Source organism: Dendrobates tinctorius, unplaced genomic scaffold (genome assembly GCF_039654945.1).
Source record: "Dendrobates tinctorius isolate UK_male_01 unplaced genomic scaffold, ASM3965494v1 ptg000060l, whole genome shotgun sequence".
Taxonomy (NCBI): Eukaryota; Metazoa; Chordata; class Amphibia; order Anura; family Dendrobatidae; genus Dendrobates; species Dendrobates tinctorius.
In genome coordinates this window covers 56,430,903-56,451,776 of record NW_027361728.1, presented here as the reverse complement: position 1 = coordinate 56,451,776, position 20,874 = coordinate 56,430,903, and the positions used below count along the sequence as shown (strand labels likewise).

At 42.8% G+C, this 20,874-nt stretch overlaps 1 protein-coding gene across 3 annotated transcripts in view; it reads right to left on the bottom strand.

The window, feature by feature from the left end:
* Positions 1-20,874, bottom strand: part of IFT80 (intraflagellar transport 80) — a 188,819-nt gene that overhangs the window by 134,752 nt on the left and 33,193 nt on the right. For all 3 annotated transcript variants that reach the window (XM_073578970.1, XM_073578969.1, XM_073578968.1), the window contains exons 5-7: positions 17,601-17,669; positions 14,234-14,343; positions 10,229-10,318 (exon numbers count right to left, since the gene is read on the bottom strand). In XM_073578970.1, the coding sequence (XP_073435071.1) occupies positions 10,229-10,318; positions 14,234-14,343; positions 17,601-17,669 (269 nt within the window). The remainder of the gene's footprint in view (positions 1-10,228; positions 10,319-14,233; positions 14,344-17,600; positions 17,670-20,874) is intronic.

Here is a 20,874-nt window from a genome sequence, read left to right as displayed (position 1 = left end):
ATGATTGGAATACAAGACTAGAAGGATACAACTTATTTGCAAGAAACAGACTTGATAAACGAGGAGGAGGTGTTGCATTGTATGTTAGAAACGCGTATATCTGCACAGAGATTGAAGCTTCAGAGACTGGGAGTTCTGTGGAAACTGTTTGGGTAAGAATACAAGGACAGAACAATGGAAAGGACACCATTGTAGGCATTTACTACAGGCCGCCTGTACAAGCTGAAGATATGGATGAACTCTTTATGCATCAAATGGCCAAGTTCTCCAAAAAATATGACATAGTTGTCATGGGAGATTTCAACTATCCAGACATTTGTTGGGAATCTCTCTCAGGCAAAACTAACAGGTCAAGGAAATTCTTATCCTCTCTTGCTGACAACTTTATCTTCCAAAAGGTAAGGGAGAAAACAAGGGGAACTGCTACCTTGGATCTAATCCTTATAAACAGGCAGGAAATGGTTGAGGAGGTAAAAGTGGCTGGAACCCTAGGAGGTAGCGACCATGCTATTTTAGAATTTTGGATAACTAGAGGCGGAAGACCTGTGAAGACTCAGACGTCAAGGTTAGATTTCAGAAAGGCAGATTTTAAGGGATTCAGAAAGATAATTGGAAGGATCCAATGGCTGGATATCCTTAAAGACAAAAATGTCCAGGAAGGATGGGAAATCTTGAAAAATGAAATTCTCAAAGCACAGTTGTTAACAATTCCGAAAAGAGGGAAGAATAGGAAGCATTTAAGGAAACCAGGATGGGTGAACACAGAACTTAAGCACATGCTAAAAAGGAAGAAAAAAATGTTTATAAAATGGAAAGAGGGAGGCATATCTAAAGAAGAATATAATGCTGTCTGCAGAATCTGCAGGGCACAAATCAGATTATCTAAAGCTGAAAATGAATTGAGGCTTGCAAGAGATGTCAAAAGCAATAATAAAGGATTTTGGGGATATGTCAAAAGTAAAAGAAAAGTCAAAGATGCTATAGGATTTTTACAGGATGAAAATGATGAAATGGTAAGACAGGATGTTGAGAAGGCTGAACTTTTAAATTCCTATTTCGCATCTGTTTTCTCTCAGAAAGGAAATGTAACACCAACTGTTATTCACTGTCCTATTAAGGGAATAGAAGAATCCAGGATATCTATAAACAGAAAGATAGTGAGGAAACACTTAGCTAACCTAAATGAATTCAAGTCTCCAGGTCCAGATGAATTACACCCCAGAGTACTGAAGGAGATAGCAGAAGAAATTTCTGAACCACTCTCCATAATCTTTGAAAATTCTTGGAGAACAGGAGAAGTGCCAGAAGACTGGAGAAGAGCAAATGTTGTTCCTATCTTCAAAAAGGGGAAGAAGGTGGACCCAGGCAACTATAGGCCGGTGAGTCTGACTTCTATACCAGGAAAGATCTTTGAACAAATTATTAAACAACATGTAAGTCAATACCTGGATAAGAATGAAGTGATCAAACAGAGTCAGCATGGGTTTGTAACTAATAAGTCATGTCAGACTAACTTAATTTCCTTCTATGACGGTATCACTGATTGGGTGGATCAAGGAAATGCTGTAGATATAGTATATCTTGACTTCAGCAAAGCATTTGACAAAGTCTCTCATACAATCCTTATTGAAAAAATGACTAAGTATGGAATGGACAAGGCAACTGTTAGGTGGATTCATAGCTGGCTTAGTGATCGGACCCAAAGAGTGGTCGTAAATGTCTGCACATCCAGTTGGAAGAATGTCTCAAGTGGGGTACCACAGGGCTCTGTCCTGGGCCCTGTATTGTTCAACATCTTTATCAATGATTTAGATGAAGGAATTGAGGGTAAACTGATTAAATTTGCTGATGACACAAAGCTAGTAGGGATAGCTAATACTAGAGAAGAGAGAGAGAGGATTCAAAAAGATTTAAATAAACTGGAGAAGTGGGCAGTAACTAACAGAATGGTTTTTAACAGGGAGAAATGCAAAGTACTACATCTGGGCAATAAAAATGAAAAAAGCATATATAGAATGGGAGGAATAGGGCTAAGTGACAGCACATGTGAAAAAGACTTGGGTATACTAATAGATCACAGACTGAATATGAGTCAACAGTGTGATGCAGCAGCAAAAAAGGCAAATGCAGTTCTAGGATGTATTAACAGAAGCATACAGTCTAGATCACGTGAAGTCATTATTTCCCTCTACTCCTCTTTGGTCAGACCTCATCTGGAATATTGTGTCCAGTTTTGGGCACCACATTTTAAAAAAGACATCAACAAACTGGAGCAAGTTCAGAAAAGAGCGACCAGAATGGTGACCGGTCTGCAAACCCTGTCTTATGAGGAAAGGTTGCAGGATTTGGGAATGTTTAGTTTGCAAAAGAGAAGACTGAGAGGAGACTTAATTGCTGTCTACAAATATCTAAAGGGCTGTCACATTGTAGAAGGATCAACTTTATTCTCATTTGCACAAGGAAAGACTAGAAGCAATGGGATGAAACTGAATGGGAGGAGACACAGATTAGATATTAGAAAAAACTTTTTGACAGTTAGAGTGATCAATGAGTGGAACAGGCTGCCACGAGAAGTGGTGAGTTCTCCTTCAATGGAAGTCTTCAAACAGAGGCTGGACAGACATCTGACTGGGATGATTTAGCGAATCCTGCTTTGAGCAGGGGGTTGGACCAGATGGCCCAGGAGGTCCCTTCCAACTCTACGATTCTATGACCATAAGATTACAGTTGGAGAATCATACTGTAACCTCCACACAGCCCTCCATACAGTATAATGGGGAAAAAAAAAAAAGAAGAAAAATCGCACCTCTCACGCATTGTAATAATGTAATCACGCCCGCTGCGCTGAGACATCACACAGAGGGGAATGATGGGTTTGGAAGAATTAGGCCTGTTTCACACATCCGTTTTTGGTCATCAGTCAAAATCCGCCAATTTTATAAAAAAAACGGATCCGCCCAAAAAGGGGCGGATCCGTTTTCTTCCCCCATTGATTTGCATTAGTGGCGGATTTTGACTGATAGTCGTCCGTTGGGTCCGTTATTTGACGGATCCGTGCAAATTTTAGCGGCTCCCGGGCGGACCAGACGGACACTGCAATGTTTTTTTTGGTTGACGGTCCGCTATTTGTAACTGCGCATGCCCGAAAGGTGAAAGCTGGGAGCAGTTTTAACCCTGAAATGCTGTCTCTCTCGCTCTCTCTTTAAAATTCAACCTTCGCCGGATCCGTAAATACAACGGTCCGGTGCCACACGTTGCTGTCAATCCGCCGACGGATCAGTTTTCCGCCATTTTCGCGGATTACAACTGATCTGAAAAATGGATGTTTAAACAGGCCTTAGCTGATGTTACTTCCTCCATCATTAATTTCAACTGTATCAGCATCTAGGATGCTGATATCGGGTGAAAGTGCGATATTCACAGGCCAAATATACTCATGCTACGGGCAAGATTTGGCCAGCGGACCAGAGTTTGACATACAGTGGGTATGGAAAGTATTCAGACCCCTTTACATTTTTCACTCTTTGTTTCATTGCAGCCATTTGGTAAATTCAAAAAAAGTTCATTTTTTCCTCATTACTGTACACGCTGCACCCCAACTTGACTGGAAAAACAGAAATGTAGAAATTTTTGCAAAAGTATTAAAAAAGAAAAACTGAAATATCACATGGTCATAAGTATTCAGTCCCTTTGCTCAGACACTCATATTTAAGTCACATGCTGTCCATTTCCTTGTGATCCTCCTTGAGATGTTTCTACTCCTTCATTGGAGTTCAGCTGTGTTTAATTAAACTGATAGGACTTGATTTGTAAAGGCACACACCTGTCTATATAAGACCACACAGCTCACAGTGCATGTCAGACCAAATGATAATCATGAGGTCAAAGGAACAGGCCAAGGCGCTCAGAGACAGAATTGTGACAAGGAACAGATATGGCCAAGGTTACAAAAGAATTTCTGCAGTACTCAAGGTTCCTAAGAGCACAGTGGTCTCCATAATCCTTAAATGGAAGAAGTTTTGGACCACCAGAAGTCTTCCTAGACCTCGCCGTCCAGCCAAACTGAGCAATCATGGGAGAAGAGCCTTGGTGAGACAGGTAAAGAAAAACCCCAAGATCACTGTGGCTGAGCTCCACAGATGCAGTAGGGAGATGGGAGAAACTTCCACAAAGTCAACCATCACTGCAGCCCTCCACTAGTCAGGCCTTTATGGCAGAGTGGCCTGACGTAAGCCTCTCCTCTGTGCAAGACATAGGAAAGCCCGCATAGAGTTTGCTAAAAAAAAAAAAAAAAAAAAAAAAAAAACACATAAAGGACTCCCAAACTGAGAAATAAGATTCTCTGGTCTGATGAGACGAAGCTAGAACTTTTTGATGATAATTCTAAGCGGTATGTGTGGAGAAAACCAAGCACTGCTCATCACCTGCCCAATACAATCCCAACAGTGAAACATGGTGGTAGCAGCATCATGCTATGGTGGGGGGGGGGTTTCAGCTGCAGGGACAGGACGACTGGTTGCAATTGAAGGTAATATGAATGCAGCCAAGTACAGAGATATCCTGGATTAAAGCCTCTTCCAGAGTGCTCTGGACCTCAGACATGGCTGAAGGTTCACCTTCCAACAAGACAATGTCCCTAAGCACACAGCTAAAATAACAAAGGAGTGGCTTCAGAACAACTCTGTGACCATTCTTGACTGGCCCAGCCAGAACCCTGACCTAAACCCAATTGAGCATCTCTGGAGAGACCTGAAAATGGCTGTCCACCAACGTTCACCATCCAATCTGACGCAATTGGAGAGGATCTGCAAGGAAAAATGGCAAAGGATCCCAAAATCCAGGTGTGAAAAACTTGTTGCATCATTACCAAGACTCATAGCTGTACTAGCTCAAAAGGGTGCTTCTACTCAATACTGAGCACAGGGTCTGAATACTTATGACCATGTGATATTTCAGTTTCTTTTTTAATAAATTTGCAAAAATGTCTAAATTTCTGGTTTTATTCAGTCAAGATGGGGTGCAGAGTGTCCATTAATGAGAAAAAAAATGAACTTTTTTTTAAATTTTGCCAAATGTCTGCAATGAAACAAAGAGTGAAAAATTTAAAAGGGGTCTGAATTCTTTCCGTACGCACTGTACATGCACTAATGTATATTTAACATTTGCTGTAGATAAAATGTTTGACTTTTATCCAGCACTGTCACATAAAAAAGCACAGATTAGACGCATTTTGAGTTCCCAGTACAGTATGTCTCCAGTTCTCCTGTAGCACCACCAAAGGTGAAATAGTGTATTACACTTTACCATGTTAACCCCTTCATGACCCAGCCTATTTTGACCTTAATGACCTGGCCATTTTTTGCAATTCTGACCAATGTCCCTTTATGAGGTAATAACTCAGGAACGCTTCAACGCATCCTAGCGATTCCGAGATTGTTTTTTCGTGACATATTGGGCTTCATGATAGTGGTATATTTAGGTCAATAATTTTTGCGTTTATTTGTGAAAAAAATGGAAATTTGGCAAAAATTTTGAAAATTTTGCAATTTTCAAATTTTGAATTTTTATTCTGTTAAACCAGAGAGTTATGTGACACAAAATAGTTAATAAATAACATTTCCCACATGTCTACTTTACATCAGCACAATTTTGGAAACAACATTTTTTTTCGTTAGGAAGTTATAAGGGTTAAAAGTTGACCAGCAATTTCTCATTTTTACAACAAAATTTACAAAACCATTTTTTTTAGGGACCACCTCACATTTGAAGTCACTTTGAGGGGTCTATATGGCAGAAAATACCCAAAAGTGTCACCATTCTAAAAACTGCACCCCTCAAGCTACTCAAAACTATATTCAAGAAGATTATTAACCCTTCAGGTGCTTCACAGGAACTAAAGCAACATGGAATGAAAAAATGGACATTTTAATTTTTCCAACCAAAATTTTATTTTAGCATCAGTTTTTTCATTTTCACATGGGTAACAGGATAAAATGTATCCTAAAATTTGTTGGGCAATTTCTCCTGAGTACACTGATACCTCATATGTGGTCATAAACCACTATTTGGGCGCACGGCAGGGCTCAGAAGGCAAGGAGCGCCATTTTACTTTTTGAATGTAAAATATGCTTGAATGTTTAGCGGTTGCCATGTCTTGTTTTAAGAGTACCTGTGTGCCTAAACATTGGAGCTCCCCCACAAGTGAGCCCATTTTGGAAACTAGACCCTCCAAAGAACTTATCTAGATGCATAGTATGCACTTTGAACCCCCAGGTGCTTCACAAATTGATCTGTAAAAAAAAAAAGTACTTTTTTTTTTCACAAAAATTTTATTTGGCCTCAGTTTTTTCATTTTCACATGGGCAACAGGATAAAATGGATCCTAAAATTTGTTGGGCAATTTCTCCTGAGTACATCAATATCTCATATGTGGTCATAAACCACTGTTTGGGCGCACCGCAAGGCCCGGAAGGGAAGGAGCGCCATGTGACTTTTTGATTGGAAAATTAGCTCCAATCGTTAGCGGACACCATGTCGCATTTGGAGAGCCCCTGTGTGCCTAAACATTGGAGCTCCCCCACAAGTGACCCCATTTTGGAAACTAGACCCCCGAAGGAACTTATCTAGATGTGTGGTGAGCACTTTGAACCCCCAAGTGCTTCACAGAAGTTTATAACGCAGAGCAGTGAAAATAAAAAAATAATTTTTTTTCCTCAAAAATGATTTTTTAGCCCGCTATTTTTTATTTTCCCAAGGGTAACAGGATAAATTTGACCCCAAAAGTTGTTGTCCAGTTTGTCCTGAGTACACTGGTACCCCATATGTGGGGGAAAACCACTGTTTGAGCGCACGGCATGACTCAGAAGGGAAGGAGCGTCATTTGACTTTTTGAATGGAAAATTAGCTCCAATCGTTAGCGGACACCATGTTGTGTTTGCAGAGCCCCTGTGTGCGTAAACTTTGGAGCTCCCCCACAAATGACCCCATATTGGAAACTAGACCCCCTAAGGAACTTATCTAGATGCATAGTGAGCACTTTGAACCCCCAGGTGCTACACAGAAGTTTATAACGCAGAGCCGTTAAAATAAAAATATTTTTTTCCCTCAAAAAATAAATTTTTAGCCTGCTATTTTTTATTTTCACAAAGGTAACAGGATAAATTGGACCCCAAAAGTTGTTGTCCAGCTTGTCCTGAGTACGCTGGTACCACATATGTGGGGGGGACCACTGTTTGGGCACACGTTGGGGCTCAGAAGGGAAGTAGTGACGTTTTGAAATGCCGACTTGATGGAATGGTCTGTGGGCGTCATGTTATGTTTGCAGAGCCCCTGATGTACCTAAACAGTGGAAACCCCCCACAAATGACCCCATTTTGGAAACTAGATCACCCAAGAAACTAATATAGATGTGTGGTGAGCACGTTGAACCCCCAAGTGCTTCAAAGAAGTTTATAACGCAGAGCCGTGAAAATAAAAAAATATTTTTTTTTCCTCAAAAAATTATTTTTAGTCCACTATTTTTTATTTTCACAAGGGTAACAGGATAAATTGGACCCCAAAAGTTGTTGTCCAGTGTGTCCTGAGTACGCTGGTACCCCATAAGTGGGGGGGACCACTGTTTGGGCACACGTTGGGGCTCGGAAGGGAAGTAGTGACGCTTTGAAATGAAGACTTGATGGAATGGTCTGTGGGCGTCATGCTACATTTGCAGAGCCCCTGATGTACCTAAACAGTGGAAACCCCCCACAAGTGACCCCATTTTGGAAACTATATCACCTAAGGAACTAATCTAGATGTGAGGTCAGCACTTTGAACCCCCAAGTGCTTCACAGAAGTTTATAACGCAGAGCTGTGAAAATAAAAAAATATTTTTTTTTCCTCAAAAAGTGATTTTTAGCCCACTATTTTTTATTTTCACAAGGGTAACAGGATAAATTGGACCCCAAAAGTTGTTGTCCAGTTTGTCCTGAGTACGCTGGTACCCCATATATGGGGGGGGACCACTGTTCGGGGACACGTTGGGGCTCGGAATGGAAGTAGTGACGTTTTGAAATGCCGACTTGATGGAATGGTCTGTGGGCGTCATGTTACGTTTGCAGAGCCCCTGATGTACCTAAACAGTGGAAACCCCCCACAAGTGACCCCATTTTGGAAACTAGACCCCCCAAGGAACTTATCTAGATGTGTGGTGAGCATGTTGAACCCCCAAGTGCTTCACAGAAGTTTATAACGCAGAACCGTGAAAATAAAAAATCTTTTTTTTCCACAAAAATAATTATTTTCGCCCCCATTTTTTTATTTTCCCAAGGGTAACAGGAGAAATTAGACCCCTAAAGTTGTTGTGCAATTTTTCCTGAGTACCCTGATACCCCATAAGTGGGGGTACACCACTGTTTGGGCACACGTCGGGGCTCGAAATGGAGGGAGCACCGTTTGACTTTTTGAACGCAAAATTGGCTGGAATAAATGGTGGCTCCATGTCGCGTTTGGAGAGCCCCTGATGTGCCTAAACAGTGGAAACCCCTCAATTCTATCTCCAACCCTAACGCCAACACACCCCTAACCCTAATCCCAACCCTAATCATAACCCTAACCACAACCCTAATCCCAACACACCCCTAACGAAATCCCAACTCTAACCCTAACCACAAGCCTAACCGTAATCCCAACCCTAATCCCAATTCCAACCCTAACCCTAAATTCAACCCTAACCCTAAATTCAACCCTAACCCTTAGTCCAACCCTAACCCTTAGTCCAACCCTAACCCTTAGTCCAACCCTAACCCCTAGGTCCAACCCTAACCCCTAGGTCCAACCCTAACCCCTAGTCCAACCCTAACCCCTAGTCCAACCCTAACCCTTAGTCCAACCCTAACCCTAACCCTAACCCTAGCCCTAACCCTGGCCCTAACCCTAGCCCTGGACCTAACCCTAATGGAAAAAAAAAATAAAAAAAATATTTTATTATTTGTCCCTACCTATGGGGGTGATAAAGGGGGCAGTGATTTACTTTTTATTTATTTTGATCACTATGAAAGTTTATCATAGTGATCAAAATAAATGAATCTGCAGCAATGCAGATTCGATTCGGCGCACTGCGCATGCGCCCGCCATCTTGCAAGATGGCGGCGCCCATGACGCTGGACGGCAGGACACCGGGACGGATAGCGGGAGATCGGAGGCACAAAGGAGGGTGAGGGGGTGATCGGAGGGTGAGAGGGGATGATCGGAGGGCTGGGGGGGAGGAGAGAAGGCGGGGGGGCAGATCATGACGGCGGCTGCCGATCGGTGCCGTCAGAAGGTGGCGGCAGCCGATCGGTGCCGTCAGTCGGTGTGGGGGGGGTCGGGTCTCGGTGTCCAGCCATGTCCGATGCTATTTCAGCATCGGCCATGGCTGGATTGTAATATTTCACCAATTTTCATTGGTGAAATATTACAATCGCTCTGATTGGCAGTTTCACTTTTAACAGCCAATCAGAGCGATCGTAGGCACGTGGGGGCTAAGCCACACCCCCAGGTGTTAACTCTGAAGGGTCCTTTGTGTGCGGGTCAGGTGACCTTTCAGTGACCCCGGTCACCCGACCCGCAGGGGGGCTATTTATAGCATGACGCCTACGTAGGCGTCATAGGTCGTTTGGGCACTGCTTTTCATGACGCCTACGTAGGCGTCATAGGTCGTGAAGGGGTTAAAGTGATGGACAATCTGTGTAATGCACAGACATGTGAGGTCATAGTTCTTCACTATGGCTACTAGTTAGCGGACACAATTTAAAGCTACGGTAAGTTTATTACAAAAGGGGGTGTCAGATGTACAGAACTCAATATTAGGCCACGTTAACACTTTCAGTATTTTACCACAATATAAGTAAGCCTAAACCAGGAGTAGGACAATCAGAGGAAAAGTATAATAAAAACCCGTCCCCACTTCTGTATTTATCACCCGCTCCTGGTTTAGCTGACGAATACTGATGTAAAATACTGACCAAATACTGATACTGAGAACATGGTCTTAATAAAAGGAATACAACTTCAACGAAATATAATTGCACATTTTGATATATTTGATAAGTTTAAATGTTGAAGTTTTTTATATTTACGTACATAATGATAGAATCATGAACAACGGTATACATTAAATTACAAAGAAATGACTACAAAAAGATCCCTGGCTTTGTGGGGATATAGAATAAAACTGAGAAATGATTAAAAGTGTAATTTAATAACTCACTTTATATTTGCAGTCCTCTCCGGCAGACAAGATAAGGTCATTCACAGGATTCCAGTCAACCTTTAATATGACTCCATCATGAGCTTTCCACTTTTAAAAATAAAAGAGAAATAATGAACATGAAATGATAAAGATACAGCCCAGGTCAAGGAGAGAAAAAGCAAAGAGCCCTTCTAGTGTTCCAGGTCATCAGGACCATCCATCCCCAGAGCTATGACCAAAAGCCTCTTCCTGCATCTGAAAGTGCGCCCACAAAGTCTCAGTAAGCAACTCCGGTCTCACACAAAGTCTCATTAAGTAACTCCGGTCTCACACAGCCCCAGTAAGTAACTCCAGTCTCACACAGTCTCAGTAAGTAACTCCGGTCTCACACAGTCTCAGTAAGTACGGTAACTCCGGTCTCACACAGTCTCAGTAAGTAACACCGGTCTCACACAAAGTCTCATTAAGTAACTCCGGTCTCACACAGCCCCAGTAAGTAACTCCAGTCTCACACAGTCTCAGTAAGTATGGTAACTCCGGTCTCACACAGTCTCAGTAAGTATGGTAACTCCGGTCTCTCACAGTCTCAGTAAGTATGGTAACTCCGGTCTCACACAGCCCCAGTAAGTAACTCCAGTCTCACACAGTCTCAGTAAGTATGGTAACTCCGGTCTCACACAGTCTCAGTAAGTATGGTAACTCCGGTCTCACACAGTCTCAGTAAGTATGGTAACTCCGGTCTCACACAAAGTCTCAGTAAGTAACTCCGGTCTCACACAAAGTCTCATTAAGTACGGTAACTCCGGTCTCACACACAGTCTCAGTAACTCCGGTCTCACACAGTCTCAGTAAGTACGGTAACTCCGGTCTCACACAGTCTCATTAAGTAACTCCGGTCTCACACAAAGTCTCAGTAACTCCGGTCTCGTCTCAGTAACTCGGGTCTCACACAAAGTCTCAGTAACTCCGGTCTCACACAAAGTCTCAGTAACTCCGGTCTCACACAAAGTCTCAGTAAGTACGGTAACTCCGGTCTCACTCACAGTCTCAGTAACTCCGGTCTCACACAGTCTCATTAAGTAACTCCGGTCTCACACAAAGTCTCAGTAACTCCGGTCTCACACAGTCTCAGTAAGTAATTCCGATCTCACACAGTCTCAGTAAGTAACTCCGGTCTCACACAAAGTCTCAGTAACTTCGGTCTCACACAAAGTCTCAGTAACTCCGGTCTCACACAGTCTCATTAAGTACGGTAACTCCGGTCTCACACACAGTCTCAGTAACTCCGGTCTCACACAGTCTCATTAAGTAACTCCGGTCTCACACAGTCTCAGTAAGTAATTCCGATCTCACACAGTCTCAGTAAGTAACTCCGGTCTCACACAGTCTCAGTAAGTAACTCCGGTCTCACACAGTCTCAGTAAGTAACTCCGGTCTCACACAAAGTCTCAGTAAGTAAACTCCGGTCTCACACCCATAAGAATTGGGAAATGGTTCCAGCTTGCTGTGTCCCACCTGTACTTCATGTCATCCAGCCACAATTCCATAAAAAGTCTCAGTAAGGCTGGTTTCACATTTGCGTTTTTTAGCGCTGGAAAAAAATGCATACCTGCGCATGCGTTTTTTCCCCTATATTTAACATGGGTGTGCATACCTGCGCGCTGGTAAGCGCATGTATGCGATTTTCATGCGCTGCGTTTTTTTGGGGTGTGCGTTTGGATTTTCCAGACGCAGCATGTTGCATTTTTTGGCCCTGCAAAAAAGCGCATGCGCACGTTTTGCGCTAAAAATGGCCATTATAGCCTATGGATGCGCATACATGCGCACTGGCATGCTCATGTATGCTTTTTTTGCACATGCGTTTTTTTTTTTAACCATGGAATTTAGGGGTTTAGGGTTAGGGTTAGGGTCAGGGTTAGGGTCGGGGTTAGGGTTAGGGTTAAGTATGGTTTGGTTAAGGGTCAGGGTTAGGGTTGGGGTTAGGGTCAGGGTTAAGTATGGTTTGGTTAAGGGTTAGGGTCAGGGTTAGGGTCAGGGTTAAGTATGGTTTGGTTAAGGGTTAGGGTCAGGGTTGGGGTTAGGGTCAGGGTTAGGGTTAAGTATGGTTTGGTTAAGGGTTAGGGTCAGGGTTAGGGTCAGGGTTAAGTATGGTTTGGTTAAGGGTTAGGGTCAGGGTTAGGGTTAAGTATGGTTTGGTTAAGGGTTATGGTCAGGGTTAGGGTTAGGGTCAGGGTTAGGGTTAGTTAGGGTTTAGGGTTTGGGTTAGGGTTAAGTATGGTTTGGTTAAGGGTTAGGGTCAGGGTTAGGGTTAGGGTCAGGGTTAGGGTTAGTAAAGTCATGGTTTGGGTTAGTGTGAGGGGCCACCTAATGTTGGAAAAAAACGCAAACGCGGTAAAAACGCACTAAAAACGCATACAAACGCATAAAAACGCTGCGTTTTTTTCATGCATGCTCATAAAAATGCTTGAAAAAAACGCAGCAGTTGTATGCTTTTGTATGCGTTTTTTCAATGCGTTTTTTTGCGGGAAAAACGCGCTGCAAAAAAAAGCAAGTGTGAAACTAGCCTAAGCAACTCCAGTCTCACACAGTTTCATTAAGTACGGTAACTCCGGTCTCACACACAGTCTCAGTAAGTAATTCCGGTCTCACACAGTCTCAGTAAGTAACTCCGGTCTCACACAGTCTCAGTAAGTAAATCCGATCTCACACAGTCTCAGTAAGTAACTCCGGTCTCACACAGTCTCAGTAAGTAACTCCGGTCTCACACAGTCTCAGTAAGTAACTCCGGTCTCACACAAAGCCTCAGTAAGTAAACTCCGGTCTCACACCCATAAGAATTGGGAAATGGTTCCAGCTTGCTGTGTCCCACCTGTACTTCATGTCATCCAGCCACAATTCCATAAAAAGTCTCAGTAAGCAACTCCAGTCTCACACAGTTTCATTAAGTACGGTAACTCCGGTCTCACACACAGTCTCAGTAACTCCGGTCTCACACAGTCTCATTAAGTAACTCCGGTCTCACACAAAGTCTCAGTAACTCCGGTCTCACACAGTCTCAGTAAGTAATTCCGGTCTCACACAGTCTCAGTAAGTAACTCCGGTCTCACACAGTCTCAGTAAGTAAATCCGATCTCACACAGTCTCAGTAAGTAACTCCGGTCTCACACAGTCTCAGTAAGTAACTCCGGTCTCACACAGTCTCAGTAAGTAACTCCGGTCTCACACAAAGTCTCAGTAAGTAAACTCCGGTCTCACACCCATAAGAATTGGGAAATGGTTCCAGCTTGCTGTGTCCCACCTGTACTTCATGTCATCCAGCCACAATTCCATAAAAAGTCTCAGTAAGCAACTCCAGTCTCACACAGTTTCATTAAGTACGGTAACTCCGGTCTCACACACAGTCTCAGTAACTCCGATCACACACAAAGTCTCAGTAAGTAAACTCTGGTCTCACACCCATAAGAATTGGGAAACGGTTCCAGCTTGCTGAGTCCCACCTGTACTTCATGTCATCCAGCCACAATTCCATAAAACTTACATCTGCTTTTAAAATATACATTGCTTACAATGACGGAAAACTTCAAATACCAGTAAAATATTTTAGCATTTTTCTACGGCAGGAGGTTTTGATATGTCTAAGTTTTCGTATTACTTCATGACCGAGTAATCTAGAGGAAGTCAGTATGCTCCAATAGTCATATATTATGATTATACACGTCCATGAAATGGTCTCTGTGGCAGGGAGCTTGGGTAGATTTTCGGTTCGCGCTCACCAACAGGTGCTACCTCCATTAGTTAAATACACAACAGTAGGAGGCAACTATAGTGCAATGCTTCATACCCTTTAGACATATAAAAATAATCTCTTTGATCAGGGTCAAACCTGGAAAAACTATTTAGGAATATAAATATTGTAGACCACGCCAATTTATTAAAAATATAACCGAGTGTCAAGAAGAAGTATTTGCAGAAAACTGAAATACCTTGTCTGTCTGTAAGCAAGTATTAGATGTTATATGATACCTGTAATACTTTGGAACTTGGCTGCAATGGTTTAATGATCAGCTGCTTTCCAAGAGGGTAGAGGACTTTCTCAGAATCAGGACCCCAGGTAACAGAGTAAACAGGCAAACCTACCGAAACACAAGGACGATTAACTAACAACTAGGCATACAATTAAATAAAACGTAGGAGGAACCTCATTCATTTACAGTAAATAATTATTAATGTTCAATATTTACAGTCATTTTCTTTTCAGATAGCTATATTACAAAGGTGCATTTTGGTCACATATTAGTACTTCAGAAGTTTCAACGAAAACAAAAAAAGTTTCTTAAATGGTTTATACAAGAATTTTTTTTTACTATGGGCCTAAAAACTGACAGGCAGGTAGTTGCTAACTATCTTTCTGTTCTATCCAGTGCTAGCACAGAGCAGTCACCGACCATTACTGCCAGCGATTCAGAATCTCCACATCAACAGAGCAGTCACTGACCGCTCCTGCCGGCGATTCAGCTTCTCCACATCAACAGAGCAGTCACTGACCGCTCCTGCCGGCGATTCAGCTTCTCCACATCAACAGAGCAGTCACTGACCGCTCCTGCCGGCGATTCAGCATCTCCACATCAACAGAGCAGTCACTGACCGCTCCTGCCGGCGATTCAGCATCTCCACATCAACAGAGCAGTCACTGACCGCTCCTGCCGGCGATTCAGCATCTCCACATCAACAGAGCAGTCACTGACCGTTCCTGCCGGCGATTCAGCTTCTCCACATCAACAGAGCAGTCACTGACCGTTCCTGCTAGCGATTTAGCTTCTCCACATCAACAGAGCAGTCACTGACCGTTCCTGCCGGCGATTCAGCATCTCCACATCAACAGAGCAGTCACTGACTGCTCCTGCATGTGATTCAGTTTCTCCACATCAACAAAGCAGCTCTTGCTCTTCCATGCTGCTCAGTCGATGGAACGTGATGGCTGAAGTTATGCTGTCTGACAGCCAGCTCCCTGAAGTTAGGCAGCAGGGAGCTTACTGCCAATCAGCATGACATTGGCAGTTACGGCCCGTCAACAGACCAGAATGGGAGAGAAGAAACTGCTCTGTCAAAGTGAAGTCAGCAGAAGTTGCTGAATTGCCAGAGAACAGCACTGGGCACAAGTAGGTAGCAACTACCAGCCTGTTCGTTTTAAACCAGTAGTAAAAAAAATAAATAAAATAATCTAGGATAACCATTTTAATTAGGATTTTTTTAGAAGCTAAATGAAAGGTGGCAACCGATAAGGCTACTCTTTCTCTTGTCACTTTTGCATAACAATTTATCAATACACAATATAATAAAGAATATACTGTATTTATTTTAACTTACATTTTACATATACAATATAATTGTCAAACTTTGTTGATTTACTAATGTCCATTGTTATAGTTTGAACAGAAATCTTTCCTTTTGCTTTAAGTTTCTTCTTAGCCACAGACTGCACTTTGTAGTCTGTTGCTAAGGAGCTTCTGACTGAATTTTAACTTTTTGTAGACCCCATCACTTCTGTCAGCATAGCTGTATAATGGACGTGTTCTTTGAAGGACAAGTTTTATTTGTTAATTCCAAAATACACTTTAGTTTACGGCAGGTGTCACTGTTACAGCGCTCACCATGTGGGGGTCTAATTGTGTAGGATATATATATATATATATATATATATATATATATATATATATATATATATATATATATATATATATATATATATATATTATATTTTTTTTTTTTTAAGTCCTGCAATAGGACTTTGTTGTGATCACTTGATTGCTAGTATAACACTGCAATGCTTCTGTAATTTTTGCCGATTAGTGTAACAATCACAGACATCTTAGGAGGTACAAAGTTGAAAAATCTGGACAGAAACTCTTCTGCACCAAGCGATTGCCAAGCAGGGACGGTGATGGGGTGACCGAGGGAGCGCCAACCTTCTGTCTAACCACCGACATACCACTGTAACTATTGATAACATCAAAAAGGTTACAGCATTTGATAGGAATGGTCTGCGATCCTGGACATTGGAGCAGAGTCCGCTGTATCATACTGGCGCCATGTACAGTGCTTGAAGACGGATAGTGTCAAGCGGTTTCCCGGTATAAGGAAAGGCTCAATGCCTTATCTCCCTGTAGCAGCCTGTAGTAAAGCATTACACGGTTCTCATTCAGATTGATTGGCTGTCCAGGTAATCTATAGAGAAACAATCTAATTTCAGCCATTCTTCATATTAAGTTTGCAGTTGAAAATGATACAAGCGATATTTAGGCCCAACTCTATTTAGACGCTGCTCAATGATGAATTTTTGGAAAATAAGTCCAGTTGTAGCCATCTGTGATAAGTTCACGTGGTGCCATATGAAGGGGCGAACACCGGCCGCTCAGTGCATGTGCTCATCTCTGCATTGGGTGTGAAGCCTGCTCTTTGTTACCTATTTCTGAACACCCCCCTCCTCCGGACTATTAGATGACAGCGGCCCTGCAATTAACGTTGCTGTCTAAACAAAGTGCTCAGCTGGCTCAGCCGAGTCTTCGAGAGACCGGCTTGGAGGGAAGGACAAACGCCACTATTCTCCCCACCGAGGACTCAGGAAGAAAAAAAACCAAGTTGTTACAGAACAGGGCTAAAGCTTCTTTCTAAATCAGCCCAGTCTGTGGGGCAATCATCATTAAGTCATTGGAAGAAAAGCATTAATCAAACACGAGGAGATCAGAATGGGAATACACAGAAGAGCGCTGTATTACTCGCCCGGATTATGCCCCCTAACGTACCAGAAACTGCCCAGAGAGCGCCACACAATACATCAGGAGGTCAGGACGCTCTTACTCGGTGTTCAGTTCTCTTAGAATGGGTCACGCTTCCTAATTCTAATTAACACTTTAATAATTGCGGCATTGAAGGCCACAAACTGTTAAGGATTAATACAATTAGAGACTCGACCATCGCAGGACACAACGGAACCCCTCTATCTGATAACGCTTTCCTCTGTAAGCGGACAGGTGGCTGAGGGCAACGTGCCCTTCAGTCATGGCTAGTCGGTCTGTTGGCTGATCAGCAGCTGTAGCCCCCTGATCACCACTTCACAGGGTACGGCACGGCTAGATCCCAGTTGATCTAGAGAAGTGTTAGCAGTCATTAGGAAGACAGAGTTCTGCAACATGTACAGACTGGCAGGGACAAAGACTCTGATTGTAATGCTCTGTCACTTACTGCCCCTTCTTGCTATAGTTTTGATAAAGGTTTTGCAGCTCTGCCAGTGCTGGGTCATCCTCTGTATTCGCGAGCTCCGGCTCGCCTCCTGCTACTGATGGACAGATTTCGGTCTACATACTGTTGTGTGCTTTGATAGATCACTTACCATTCTGTGCCAGTGTGGATCTCAGCATTCCACTTCTAGACCAGATCTTTATGTGCCCATCTTCACCGGCTATGGAGAAACAGAAGATTAGTGGTACCCAAGTGAATGTATATAGATATGGTATATATTGAGGCCCAGATCACAGCAGGAAGAGCTCGTTATTAGTATTGGTCCACCACAGCTGAGCCACGTTCCTATTCTTATATGGTCTTGTGTAGACAGTAGTGCGGGTAATGGCAAAGTGGTGAATGTCAAGAGAAGTATTCACCAGCACTGTGTGAGAAGGGAGCTGGCTGACTGTCTCATTTCTAAAGCTGAGCCAGCCCCTTCTCCATCCATACATCAGCTGTGATGAGCTAGCCAGCCTCCTTCCCACAGTCTAGCTCTGATGACAAACAGCCATGTTTCTGGATCTTGGAGAATGCAGAAATAATATCTACATATACAGTATACAGATGCAAACACTCATAGATAGAGCTGTATTATAGAACATATTATATACACACATACATGTAGCTATATATTTACATACATTAGGAATAAGAGTACCAATAAAAACAATTTTTAATAAGAGAAAAAAAAAAGTTTTCCATTACAGCGCAGTTTCCATTAGGATAATAGAATCTAATATTACACTGGAGGGTTAACTACTGTAGCCAAAAGTATGTGACCCATGGCACATACAGTAACACTCCATTAATCTGTAATGGACTGCAGTCTGCCTCTTGAAGGCACTGCTATGAAAATTTCCATTAGAGTTGATCATTTACCGCACCGAATATTTCCCTTATAGTCTCCATTAGTAGGGCTCATCAGGAAAGATAAAATATCAGTGAAGCAGCTGAACAATCAGCCAATATTACCAACAAGCCTGATGTGACCACACAAGGCAGGGATCTCCTATCCAAAGGCCTTTTGTGAGCCACAATAACCGAAGTGTTACACAAGGTAGTACTAACATAGCACTACCATCACCACAGTACTGCCTTACTATTCTGCGTGCCCGAATACTAGATGTGGCAGGAAAGTGCCCGTACATATGTACCAGCCACACAGCGCCAATAATAATACAAGTACTTGCCCCATTGTCCTGCATCCATAGTCACCAAACCTCATTGTGAAAGCAAAGCCAGCTGCTAAATCTCATACCAAATTGCTACCAGATAGAAATGTCTCAAGCAGTAGCCCACAGAGGAGGGAGGAATAAGCGCTAAAGAGGACTACAAAGGGGATAAAACATTTGTTTTTAATTTGCCTCTCAGTTGCGGAGATAATAGCAATCAAATATTTGGCACCAAAGGGCGGCACGGTGGCTCAGTGGTTAGCACTGCAGCCTTGCAGCGCTGGGGTCCTGGGTTTAAATCCCACCAAGGACAACATCTACAAGGAGTTTGTATGTTCTCCCAGTGTTTGCGTGGGTTTCCTCCGGGTTCTACGGTTTCCTCCCACATTCCAAAGACATACTGATAGGGAATTTAGATTGTGAGCCCCATCGGGGACAGCGATCCTAATGTGTGCAAACTGTGAAGCGCTGCGGAATTTGTTAGCGCTATATAAAAATAAAGATTATTATTATTATAAATGAGTTAACTTTAGTTAAGGCCAAATGGGCGTTGCTAGATGTACACTCCCCAGAGAGAACTTTCTGCCTCCTGTATGATGCTGACCAATCATAAGAAGGCAGCAACAAAGAAGGGCAGAAGGACCAGTGATGTCCACAGGTCCTGCAAGTTGAAGTGTGCAGCCTAAATAATCACTGAAAATAAAATATATTACACAGCACAGAACTGTGGAGCCATTAATTCCAGTTAATATTTCCACACCTCTGTGCTGTGTAATACTTATTCAATGCTTATTTAGGCTGCACACTGCAGCTGGCAGGACCTGTGGACTCTGGTCATATGACACTGATATCACAGACCCCTCTGCACTTCAATTTTGCTGCCTGCTTATGATTGGTCAGGATCATACAGGAGGCACAAGTACACTCCCCCAATTAAAACCATCCAATAACACCCACTTGGACTTAACCAAGTTAACTCCAGGGCTGTGGAGTTGGGAAAATTATGAAATATACTATAAATGTCTGTTCTGTTCCTAATGTAAGGATCTCAGCTTTTAGTTGAGATGAATCTGCGCTGCACTATACAGTGGGGAAAAAAAGTATTTAGTCAGTCAGCAATAGTGCAAGTTCCACCACTTAAAAAGATGAGAGGCGTCTGTAATTTACATCATAGGTAGACCTCAACTATGGGAGACAAACTGAGAAAAAAAAATCCAGAAAATCACATTGTCTGTTTTTTTTTCATTTTATTTGCATATTATGGTGGAAAATAAGTATTTGGTCAGAAACAAGCAATCAAGATTTCTGGCTCTCACAGACCTGTAACTTCTTCTTTAAGAGTCTCCTCTTTCCTCCACTCATTACCTGTAGTAATGGCACCTGTTTAAACTTGTTATCAGTATAAAAAGACACCTGTGCACACCCTCAAACAGTCTGACTCCAAACTCCACTATGGTGAAGACCAAAGAGCTGTCAAAGGACACCAGAAACAAAATTGTAGCCCTGCACCAGGCTGGGAAGACTGAATCTGCAATAGCCAACCAGCTTGGAGTGAAGAAATCAACTGTGGGAGCAATAATTAGAAAATGGAAGACATACAAGACCACTGATAATCTCCCTCGATCTGGTGCTCCACGCAAAATCCCATCCCGTGGGGTCAGAATGATCACAAGAACGGTGAGCAAAAATCCCAGAACCACTCGGGGGCACCTAGTGAATGAACTGCAGAGAGCTGGGACCAATGTAACAAGGCCTACCATAAGTAACACACTACGCCACCATGGACTCAGATCCTGCAGTGCCAGACGTGTCCCACTGCTTAAGCCTGTACATGTCCGGGCCCATCTGAAGTTTGCTAGAGAGCATTTGGATGATCCAGAGGAGTTTTGGGAGAATGTCCTATGGTCTGATGAAACCAAACTGGAACTGTTTGGTAGAAACACAACTTGTCGTGTTTGGAGGAAAAAGAATACTGAGTTGCATCCATCAAACACCATACCTACTGTAAAGCATGGTGGTGGAAACATCATGCTTTGGGGCTGTTTCTCTGCAAAGGGGCCAGGACGACTGATCCGGGTACATGAAAGAATGAATGGGGCCATGTATCGTGAGATTTTGAGTGCAAACCTCCTTCCATCAGCAAGGGCATTGAAGATGAAACGTGGCTGGGTCTTTCAACATGACAATGATCCAAAGCACACCGCCAGGGCA